General features: G+C 50.8%; 1 protein-coding gene across 1 annotated transcript; it reads right to left on the bottom strand.

Annotated features, from left to right (window-relative positions):
- Window positions 1-367: 367 nt before the first annotated feature.
- Window positions 368-5,549, bottom strand: il1b (interleukin 1, beta). Its single transcript, XM_048523175.1, has 6 exons — window positions 5,421-5,549; window positions 4,744-4,798; window positions 3,960-4,227; window positions 2,813-2,977; window positions 2,180-2,313; window positions 368-921 (listed from the first exon to the last, which is right to left on the bottom strand). The coding sequence occupies exons 1-6, from the start codon at window positions 5,474-5,476 to the stop codon at window positions 709-711; spliced, it is 891 nt and encodes a 296-aa protein (XP_048379132.1). The 5' UTR covers window positions 5,477-5,549; the 3' UTR covers window positions 368-708.
- Between the last annotated feature and the right edge of the window lie 6,388 nt (window positions 5,550-11,937).

The following is an 11,937-nucleotide window of genomic DNA, read 5'->3' as shown; positions in this document are numbered from 1 at the left end:
CAAGGTCTTTCTCCTCAGGGTAGTGGAGTCCAAAACCAGAGGGGTTTAAGGCGAGAGGGGTAATTTAAAAGGGACCTGAGGGGCAACATTTTCACACAGAGGGTGGTGGGGGCTGGTACAATGACAACATCTAAAAGGCATCTGGATGGGGACATGGATAGGAAGGGGTGAAGGCAGGCAAATGGGAGTGGCTCAGTTTGGGAAAACTGGCCAGCACCGGTGAGTTGGGCCGATGGGTCCCGCCTGCGTGCTGCACAGCTCTGAACCGGTCTGGACACGCACTTGCGAAATGAACGAGGAAGCCAGCCTGCTCTCGAAAAGATCAACTCAATTTTAATGAAGAAGGGAAGAGGCTGTGTCCCCTCCAGCAATAAATTAGCAAAGACAATAATTAATAATGAGCAATTACAATAAATTATTAAATATTAAACCCATGCAAATTTCCCGACGCAACTTAATGTGAAAGCAGAGCAAATATTGCCACTGGCATTTCACTTGACTTTTACAATTTCATGTCAAAGTGACAACTTGATCAGCTAAGGGCTGTAAATCCATTTGTTTGCAACGGATTGAACATTCTGTACTCAGTACATACATAATACTCTCTCGAAATCAAATCTTTTCTGATTTTGAATTTCTAAAACACGCATTTTGTTTTTGTTTGGGGGTGTGTGCTGGGGTGCAGCGTGGCACAGGTCTGTCAAGGCCTTAATCAGCTGTGAAGATGGTGACCCTCTTGTTGCTCCCCTTGACGTCCATTTCAATGGGTTGGCCATTTTTCTGCGACGTGCTGATGTACCAACCACGGTACATGGCTGACTCCAGCTCAAAGTACAGGCCGGCGCTCCCAGCTCGCTTGTAGAACATGAAACGGAGCAGGTCGGTGGTGCTGCTGATGTTCCGCAGATTCTCCTCCCACTTCTGGGCAAACAGAGAGAGAAAAATAGAAGGGTTTGATGTAAATACGGTTGGGTTTGAGAGAGAGAGATGGCTGCCTTTAATGCGCTGGCTGGTTTCCCGTTGGCGGTTGCCAGCTTTCAACCTGCAGGATGCCGGAAGGATCAATTTTTAACCCCTCTGTTTTCCTTCCTGGGAGAATTCAGGGGGGGATTGAGGCTATCTACATTTAGAAAAGGGATCTCGATAGATTTGGCAGTCAGGAGGTCAATGCAGTGAGCCGTTGCATTGTGGGAAGACAAACCAGGGCAGGGCCGACACAGTTAATGGCAGGGCCCCTGGGGAGTGTTGTCCAACAAAGAGACCTGGGGGGGGGCAGGTACAGAGCTCCCTGAAAGTGGAGTCGCAGGTAGACAGGGCGGTGAGGAAGGTGCTCGGTACGCTCGCCTTTATTGATCAGTGCGTTGAGTAGAGGGAGTTGGGAGGGTCATGTTGCAGCTCTACAGGACATTGGTAAGGGCCACTTTTGGAATACTGCGTTCAATCCCAGTCTCCCTGCTACAGGAAGGATGTTGTTAAACTGGAAAGGGTTAAGAAAAGATTTACAAGGATGTTGGAGGGTTTGAGCTACAGGGAGAGACTGGGGCTGTTTTCGCTAGAGACAGGGGTGACCTTATAGAGGTTTATAAAACCAGGAGGGGCATGGATGGGGTGAATAGCCAGGGTCTTTTCCTCAGGGTAGGGGAGCCCAAAACTAGAGGGGCATAGGTTTAAGGTGAGGGGGAAGGATTTAAAAGGGACCTGAGGGGTAACTTTTTCATACAGAGGGTGGTGCGTGTATGGAATGAGCTGCCAGAGGAAGGGGTGGGGGCTGGTACAGGCACAGCATTTAAAAGGCATCTGGATGGGGACATGGATAGGAAGGGTTTAGAGGGATAAGGGCCAAATGCTGGCAAATGGGACTAGTTTAGTTTGGGCAACTTGTTTGGCCTGCATGGGTCCGGCCGAAGGGTCTGTTTGCGTGCTGCATGACTCTAGGACACAGCTGGGAGCCTTGGCAGGTGGTACCGCCCTCGCCTCTGGACCTGAAGCCTGGTACTGCCCAAGATAAGTGTGTGGGCGCCAATCCTGGACGAGTTCCCGCTTTGCGCCCCGCCCCCATCACCGCGATACTCTGGACCATGATGCACAGGCACAGGAAGAGGTGAACACGGCCACATTAACCCGGGGACAGTATGCGACCTCCTCGCAATGCACCCTTAAGTGGAGAGATTCCTCTTACCTCAATCTTCAACTTGGGTCTTTCTCGTGGGCCCGTGCACGTGATGAAGAGATTTTCTCTGTTAAGGCCCAGAACAACGGGCAACAGTTCTGTGTTGGTCCCTGTTGACTTATAGTACCTCACATCCAACTGAACTGCATGTGGGAGAGGCGATATGTTAGCACAGCAGACAACAAAACATGGAGAGGAACGGGGCACGGGGGGGGCGCGGGGTCATAAGGGAGCGGTGGTTACAAGCCGACCCAAACTCAACTAGTCCCATTTGCCAGCATTTGGTCCCTACCCCTCTAACCCGTGCCCCCATCCTGCTGACCACACCATCCAATTGCGGACACCCCTACCCTGGGGGCAAATCTGCACCCATTAATGGAGCGGCCCTCCCATCCCCAGTTGCCCATTGAGTGGGGTGCGGCTATTTCGGAGTTGGGTGGGTTGCGTCTGGAGCCACATAGAGCCCCCAATCGGGGTACGGGCACGTGAGCAGACCAAGATGGGGTTTCCCAATCCCCCTGCCACCCCGCCCCCCCCCCCCCCCGTCACCCTACCTCCCCCCCGCCCACCCCCCGCCACCCCCTCACCCTACCTCCCCCCCTGCACCCCCCCACCGACGGGCAGAAAATCCCATCAAGTTACCTGCGTCGGCCGGTCTCTGCAGGGAGACGGCCAGAAGCTGGAGATTCTCCGAGAGGATGAGGGAGCGGTTGCGGTCGTCCATGAAATGTTGCTGGACGCTCTGCATGAATCTGAAACGGCACGCGGAGCTCCCGGCGGTGTCATGGATGATGTACGGGTCAACATCTGCGGAAAAGGGCGCAGAAGTGTTAAAACTGGGAGCGAGTTTTGGTGGAGGGGGGTGGGCGGTGGTGGTGGGTGAGGATACAACATGTTTTCGTTACATTGATGGCAGCGAGCGAAGTGGGGTCTTGTATTGATCCTCGGTGAGCCCGAGCCAATTGGCGGTTGGAGCTGCTGCCTCACGGCGCCAGGGGCCTGGGTTTGATGCCACCCTCGGGGTGACTGTCTGAGTGGCGTTTGCACGTTCTCCCCCGTGGGCTTCCTCCCACGGTCCAGAGATGGGTGGATTGACCGTGCTAAATTACCCATAGTGCCCAGGGATGTGCTGGTTCGGGTGGGTTGGCTGTCTAAATTCCCATAGTGCCCAGGGATGTGCGGGTTAGGGTGGATTGGCCATGCTAAATTACCCATAGTGCCCAGGGATGTGCAGGTTAGGGTGGGTTGGCCGTGCTAAATTACCCATAGTGCCCAGCGATGTGTAGGTTAGGGTGGGTTGGCCGTGGGGAATGCAGAGTAATAGGGATAGGGGAGTGATTCTTGGTGGGATGCCCTTTGAAGTGCCAGTATGGGCTGAATGGTCTCTGTCCACCTTGTAGAGGCTCTGTGATTCTTCCATTCTATATCCTGGGGTCCAACAAAGATGGAATCTAATGAAACTGCTGAGGGTTAACATCATTTCAAAACGTAGGCAGGGAGAGGTGTTTGAAAAATAACGCTTTTCGCCCTGAGAGTAATGGCAGGGGACGGGGTGGGGATTCCGGAACATGCTGGGAAGGAAGTCGAGGCAGGAAAGCTCATGGCTTTTAAAAAAGTATTTGGATTAGCACTTGATGTGACATAAGGCTTTCAGGCCTAGTGCGGGGAAAGTGGGCCTTATCTTGATTTTGTCCGGTTTTCCTCGCGTGGTGGGTGATGGTGCCGGAGAGTTATCCCAACCGTGGATGACCGCCAGAGTGAAGCAAATTGCCAAGTGGGAACAGCTCACCTTCCATGACGGCGTTGAAGTCTCCCAGCAAGTATGAGTCTGTGAAGGAAGCACCGTCATGCTTCCAGTCCTCGGGCAGGTGCCGCTGCTTCACCAACGCCTTGAACTTCTCAATGGCAAGGACCAGGATGACTGCTTGCTCCAGGGAGATGTGGGCGCTGCTGACTGGCACGATGGACGACGATGTCTCCATGATCTTCAGCTGGTAGCTCTTGTGCTCTTCTCCGCATGCTTCCGTCATGTTGGGCATCGTCACCTGGAAGGTACCCTGTAGTGGGGGAAGGCGGGGTGGGGGTGGAATCACAGGATGGCATCAGATTTCACCAACGCGCCCTGCCAACCTTCAAAGGAGGGCAACCTGTTTGTCCTCCATGGCGAGAGGATCGGAGTACGGGAGCTGGGATGTCTCTCTGCAGTTGGACAGGGGGAGGCCGCCCTCTGGAGTATTGTGTGTGGGAGAGGTTTGGGGGCCTCCTTAGCTGAGGGGAGGGGGCTTTGGTGATGGAGGGAGAGCAGCGAAGGGTTTCCCAGGCTGATTCCCAGGATGGCACGGACTGACGGGTGGAGAGAGACTGGTTCGGGTTAGGATTATAGTCGCTGGAGTTTAGGAGGACGAGGTTGGGGAATCCGTAGAAAGGTATCCAAGTCTAACAGGGGCTAGACTGGGTAAAGAGTGTTCGCGATGGCTGGGCTGGGGGCTGCGGGAGCCCAGAGGGGTTCACATTCTAACGATAAGGTGCAGGACTGAGATGAGGAACAATGTATTGCAGTAAAAGTTGCTCACCTTGACCGGGTGACATGCAGTTGGGGACAGACAGGAATCCTTCCTGGATTTGTAACTGTGGAGAGAGCAATGACACAGTCAGCCTGCATGAAGCTGCTGCCAGCTGTTTTGTTCGACAGAAAAGCAGAGTGGCCAGATGTGTTTGGACAGGAATCCAGCCGGATATGTACTATTTATCCCCAGGGGAGTGGTAGGCACTGCCACTTCACACAGACACACTCTTCCTCTCTACCCCCCACCCCCCCCACACACACTCACACACACACACACACACACACACACACACACACACACACACACACACACACACACATACACACACACACATGCAGGGCCAGGTTCCAGCTGCTGTGCTAAGGTGCTGAGCTAGAGGTAGCAGCGAAAAGCATCCTGTGCTCTTTCTAACAAAGCCACCAGCCCGGTCTAGCCCTTCTCTCTCTGGAAACCACTGTTGGCACTTGAACACGGCCTCTCCTGGAGCTGCCTCCCTATCTCCATGCATGACCCTGACAAGCCCCAGATCTTAACATGCCCACATCTACCCTCTAAATGGCCCCTCGAACAGATGCCAAAGTAAAACCTTTGAACTTTCTTTGGGGAAAGGTGAGCAGGTCAGAGAGAGAGAGAGTTCGACTTCTCTGCCAGTTCAGTAACATGGAATAAAACCTTCATCCTACCTTTGAGGCTCATTGTTAACGGTTGGACTGGTGGCAGATCTGACATCAGTTCTCATTTCTTATCGACGCCGCTTGAAGGAATATAAGTTGTTTGCAAGTTTATTGCTGCTCTTCAATTTGACTCTGGCACTCTCCATCTCCCTGTTTTATAGTCTGAACCCGTCAGCTGCCCCTCCCCTCTTGGGCAGGCCCATTCTTCCGTGCGTTTGGAAAGTTTTGAGGTTATGCAAGATTTAAAGTTCCTCTGCCACGGGGATAGTCCCAGGCGTAAGCCCGTCAGCCCTCGCTCACACCCGAAACCTAGCTCAGAGTTTCTTCCCAAGCAATTAAAAAAATGGGCAATGAACCTTTTCAAACTTTGAAACTCTGAGTGTGGAGGACCAAGGAGTGAAATCCAGCGAGGATTATTAAACATTAGTGCATCTAAAATTCCAACCACATGTAAGAACTTTTAGCCAGGCCACGTTTCGCACATCGGGAGAGTTCGGCTCACCACATGGCCAGAAGGAAGTGGGCACTTTGGAGAGGGGGCAGGAATGGTTTACCAGGATGTTGCCTGGTTTTGGGTGGTATTCGCCATGCGGAAAGACTGGGCAAAACTCAGTTTGTTTTTACTTGAACGTCGCAGGGTGAGGTTGGGGTAGGGGAGAAGTTTACAAATTTAGGGGAGGCACAGATGGAGTGGATCGTCTGTCTATCCCAGGGGAGAAACACCAATTACTGTGGGGCATTGGTTTAAGGTGGGAGGGGAAAGTTTAAAGGAGATATGCGAGGGAGTTTGTTTTACATACGAGGTGGTGAAGATGGCCAGGATGGCAACACTGAAGGACCATCTTGACAGATGTATGAATGGGCAGGGGATAGAGGGGTGCGGACCCCATAGAGGCATAAGGCGTTTAGCTCAGAATGTGTCGGCGCATTCTGGGTGGGCCGAAGGGCCAGCACTTGTGCCGTTCTGTTCCTTGTGGTTCCTCTGAAGTTTTTCTGTGCAAGTAGAAAACGCCTTTTATTTTGCAGTGTGGAGCAACTGTGAGAATGATCCAAAACGTCTGCAAAGCCTGAACAGAACTGATTTGTGCAAAGGTAACTTTTTTAAGGGCACAGTATACTCTTGCGGCAAAGCAAAACAAAAACGGGATGATGGACATCCCTCCGCACTTCCTGCAAAATCCTGGGAATGACTTCACTTCCCACTCAAAAACCGAAAGAACTGCGGGTGCTGGAAATCAGAGATGAGAACAGAAATCACTGGAGAAATCTGGTGCACCTAGAGAGAGAGAGATCAGACTTAAAGTTTCCTCAGAACTAAAATCTCAGTTCCATACAAGCGTAACTGGACCCGAAACATCAACTCTGCAAAATAAAAATAAACAGAGAATGCTGGAGAAACCCAAGTCTGTAGAAGGACTGGTAACATTAGTTCTTTCTGTCTGTCTCTTTCTCTCTCTCTCTCTTTCTGTAGAAGCTGCCAAATTTGCTGAGTTTCTCCACGGCTCCCTGTTCCTCTTCTCCTCAGTTCTTTCCGAATTCCATGAGATGGGATGACTTGATCACGGTTGCTATTCGGATAAACAATATACAATGTACATTTCTGTAGCGCCCACCCATGGCCACTGTTGTCCCATTGTGGGATAATGGGATAACCTCTGATAGCTGCCCTCTACCTTGCCCCTGGTCACCGTCTCACCAACCCCGTGTATCATCTGCCACCAGCACTAGAGTATTGCTCAACACTACAACCCCGGGTTCAATTCCACCCTCGGGCGACCGGGTGGAGTTGGCACGCTTTCCCCGTGTCTGTGTGGGTTTTCTCCGGGTGCTCCGGTTTCCTCCTACAGTCCAAAGATGTGCAGCTTGGTCCGGATTGGCCATGCTAAATTGCAGGCTGGGTAGGTTAGCCATGGGCGGTGCAGGGTTAGGGTGGGTCTGCGTGTAATGTTCTTGAGAGGGTCGGTGAGAGACTTATGGGCCAAATGGTCTGTTTCCACATTCTATGATTAGAGTCATAGACTCAGACAGCACAGAAACAAACCCTTCAGGCCCAACTTGTCCATGCTGACCAAGTTCCCCAAATTAAACTACTTTCGTTTGCTTACATTTGGCCCCATCCCTCTAAACCCTTCCTATTCATATACTTCTCCAGATATCTTTTAACTGATGTAATTGTACCAGCCTCCACCACTTCCTGTGTTATCTCACGCCATGCACGCACCACCCTGTGCATAAAAATGTTGCCCCTCTTAAATCATTACCTTCTCACCTTAAACCTGTGCTCCTCTAGTTTTGAACTCCTCACACCCTGGAGAAAAAGACCTTGGCTATTCACCCTATCCATGCCCCTCATTACTTTAGAAACCTCTATAAATTACTCCTCAGCATCCGATACTCCAGGGAAAAAAGTCCCAGCCTAACCAGCCTCCCCTTATAACTTAAACCCTCCAGTCTTGGTAACATCTTTGTAAATCTTTTCAGCACCCTTTCCAGTTTAATAACATCTGTCACTGACCCTTTGACAGCCCTGGGAGAGATTGGATTTAAAATTAATGTTAAATGGAAACACAGTGAGCTACAAACTGGAAGTCAATGGTGACACCACCAGACATAGCAGTTTCAAAGCATGACTAGGCGAAAGCTTAGAGAGGAGAAGATATTTCAGTTTCTGTAGAGCGGTCAAATCTGCACATCTCTTGTGCTGAGCGACTCCCGACACTCTCCCTTCCCGCTACGTTGGAAAGGTTGTGGAAGGAGCAGCTGCTGGTCTCTACAGAATGGAGGAACTCCCTTAACCAGGGGCGTTGTGGAAGGTGACATTGTCCTCGGTGCAGGCTTTCAGAGCTGGAAATGTATCCGGCCCCTTTGGCCAATCATGTGAGCCCTGCACTCAAGAGTAATAACAAAGCAATGGTGTCCTCGCTGACATCACAATGGTGTCTTCGCTGACATCACAATGGTGCCCTTGCTGAAGTCACAATGGTGTCCTCACTGACATCACAATGGTGCCCTTGCTGAGGTCACAATGGTGCCCTCGCTGACATCACAATGGTGCCCTGGCTGACATCACAATGCTGCACTTGCTGATGTCACAATCACGTCATCGCCGACATCACAACAGTGCCATCACTGATGTCACAATGGTGGCTTCGGTAACATCACAATGGTGCCCTTGCTGATGTCACTCTGCCTCATCCTTCCTTTCAGCGCAATGATGGGTGAACAATGTCAGTTTCTCCCTTTACACCCACCTCCCTCCCTCCTGCCCTGGGGTTGGGGAAGGGGCACAGTGTCCCCAGGAAACTGCAGCCTGCCCTTCTCACAATGAGCCCAGAGAGCTGCAGTTTCTCCCAGCTCATGCTACGTGTAGCACAATCCGGAGGGAGGGCTTTGCCAGTCATGGGGTTACACAGAACACTCAAACCAGCAATGGAGACACTCGTTTCGCTTCCGACTGCAACAGGAATGCTGGAAAAGGAGACTAAAGAGCTCTGCTATCCCAATGTGTCCTGCACATAACCTCTGAGCTCCAGCACAAGTGGAACATGGCCAAATTTGCAGATGACACAAATGTAGGAGGATAGGCTTGTTGTGAGAGGGATGCAAGTAACTTACAGAGAGATAGCAATAGTGAGCAAAGAGTTAGTGGATGGAGTATACTGTGAGAAAAGCTTATTTTGGAAGATAGATCAAAGGAATGTATTATTTCAATGGAGAAAGACTGCAAAAAGCTGCAACACAAAGGATCTTGGTGGGAGGGACACGTACACAAAACACAGAAACCTTGCACTCAGGGACAGCAGGGAATCATGAACGGCCAATGGAATGTTGGCCTTTATTCCAAGCAGTTTGGAGTATAAGAGAAGGGAATTCTCACCGCAACTGGACCAGGTGCTGGGGGGGGGGAATGGATGGGGGACCACATCTGGAGAACGTGAGGCAGCTCAGAGAGGGTTCACTGGGACGATCCCTGTGGACGGAGGGATTGTCTTATGGGAGAAGGCTAAACAGGTCGTGACTCTAACTCACGGGAGTTTAGGAGGATGAGAGGCGATCCCATTGAAACATATTGACAGGGTCAATGCTGAGAGGGTGTTCCCCCTCACGGGAGAGTCTAGGACCAGAGGGCACAGCCTCAGAGTAAAGGGGGCACCTACTGAAGGCTGAGATGAGGAGGAATTTCTTCTCTCGGTGGGGGAGGGGGATTGGGAGCCTTTGGGACAGAGAGCTGTGTGGGTGGGGGCGTGGGGGGGGTTGGTGTAGAGACCGTGTGTATATTTAAGGCAGAGATCGATAGGTTCTTAACCAGTCGGGGAGTCACGGGGGGAGAAAGGGGCAGGAAAGCAGACGTGAGGAATGTGGGATCCCATTGAATAGGGTAGCAGTGTGGAGGGGCTGAATGGCCTGTCCCTCTTCCTGATGGTCTGACGGAATTGGCTGCCCATGGTTTGCAGAGATCCCGGCTTACCAGTGAGGGAACTGGGAGGGGAAACGTGAAGAAGTGGGATCAGAGCAATCTGAAATAAGATTTGCTCAGCACACAGCACAATGAGGAAGTGTGAACAGCCTCTGAAAGTATGACCGCTGCGGTCAAAGAAAGACAAAATCTGTGCAGCTCTGTCAAATACGCTCACTCCCTGTCAATTCCTGTTTGCAGAACTTAAAATTAGTTTTGTAGCTCTGAAAATCGCCGTGAACCGAGTGTTCCAGATCAGTCTAAAACTGGTTTGAAGGCAAGCTGGGATATCTCTGAACACTACACTTGAGAACAGGCAGGCACAGTGCGGTTAGCATAACATCAGTGTGAGCTGTTTTACAATCAGTGCCAATCTGGGGGAAAGCGCTCTGAAGCTAAAGTATTTTATACCAACGGTCGCCTCCACTCGAATTGCGCAGGAATGTCCAGATTCTAAGAGTTGAGCCTTTAAAAGGGATTCAACAACCCAGGGCTGTGTTCCCAGGAATTTAGAAAGTAAATGGGGCAGCGGTGTGTGATTTAATCTGCTTTGAAGAGGAATTAGAATTAGAATTAGAATCCCTGCAGTGTGGAAACATGCCCTTTGCCCCAATGAGTCCACACCAAACCTCAGTGCACCCCACCCAGACCCTTTCCCTCTATAACCCACCTAAGCTACCCATCCTGAACACTACGGGCAATTTAGCATGGCCAATCCACCTAACCTGCACATCGTTGGACTGGAATAGACGGGATATCTTTCTCCCTGTATCTGGGTTAGGGGATATTTTTCTCGGTTGGAAAACTTGTTTCCCCAATTGGAGAGGGTAAGGCTAGAGGACGCAGTTGAAAAAAATTATATGGACGAGGCCATTTGGCGCATCTAGTTCCTGCCATTTATGGACCCCCTATTGTGTCTCCAGGTCTCTGCCTTCATCCAAACCCGTCATCAGAACCCCTTCCCTGATCTGTTCCATCTGCCCCACTCCCCGGCTCAAATACTTCGACATGATTCAGTTCAACCATTTAACCCGGTGGAAACCAATTCCACGTTTTTCCCTGCTCTCCGGATTGAAGGAACTGCGGATTGCATCAGGAATGCAAATGGGTGGAGAAACTCAGCAGGCCTGGCAGCACGTGTGGAAAGAGAGAGAGAGAGAGAGAGAGAGAGAGAGAGAGAGCGGAGTTCACGTTTTGGGTCCAAACTCCTGTGAGCCGTTTGGGGCCAGAAGTTTGGAGAGTGAGGGGGCTGAACTTCTTGAGATCCGTAAAAGTCCAAGAGAGTTGGTCAAATTGGGTGACAAGGGAAGATTCACAATGGAAAGAGAAAGTCTCTAGAATTAACTTCCCAGGGAATGGTTCGGTCCATACGTACAGCATTGAGCCTGTAACCTTTCACCTACACGTGGAACATTGGTGGGACCAAATTTCTTGCATTTCAATATATGTTAGAGTTCGATGAGAGAACTAAATGTGATATCTCAAAAGTTGTAGACTTTTATTTGACCTTGATTTAACGATTTAGATGAGAATGTAGGCAGTACGGTTAGTAAGTTCGCAGATGACCCCAAGGTTGGTGGGACAGTGGACGGTGAAGAAGGTTATCGAAGGTTACAGAGAGGTCTTGATCAATTGGACCAACGGGGCTGAGGGGTGGCAGATGGAGTTTAATTTGGATAAATGTGAGGTGTTGCATTTTGGTGAAACAAACCAGGGCAGGACTTATACAATTAATGGTGGGGGTTTGGGGTAGTGCTGTAGAGCAGAGAGACCTAGGAGGTTCAGGTACATAATTCTTTGAAGTTTGCGTCAGGTGTAGACAGCGGGGTTAAGAAGGTATTTAGCCTTCATCGCTCAGCCCTTTGAGTAGAGGAGTTGGGGACATCACGTTGAGGTTGTATAGGACGTTGGTGAGGCCCCTTCTGGAGCACTGCGTCCAGTTCTGGTCTCCCTGTTATAGGAAGGATGTTATGAAGCTGGAGAGGGTTCAGAAGAGATTTACCAGGATGTTGCTGGGAATGGAGGGTTGATTTATTTGGAGAGGCTGGGGCTTTTTTAACTGGAGAGTGC

The sequence above is a fragment of the Stegostoma tigrinum genome, chromosome 40 (genome assembly GCF_030684315.1).
Source record: "Stegostoma tigrinum isolate sSteTig4 chromosome 40, sSteTig4.hap1, whole genome shotgun sequence".
Taxonomy (NCBI): Eukaryota; Metazoa; Chordata; class Chondrichthyes; order Orectolobiformes; family Stegostomatidae; genus Stegostoma; species Stegostoma tigrinum.
This window is presented reverse-complemented; position numbering and strand designations above follow the sequence as displayed.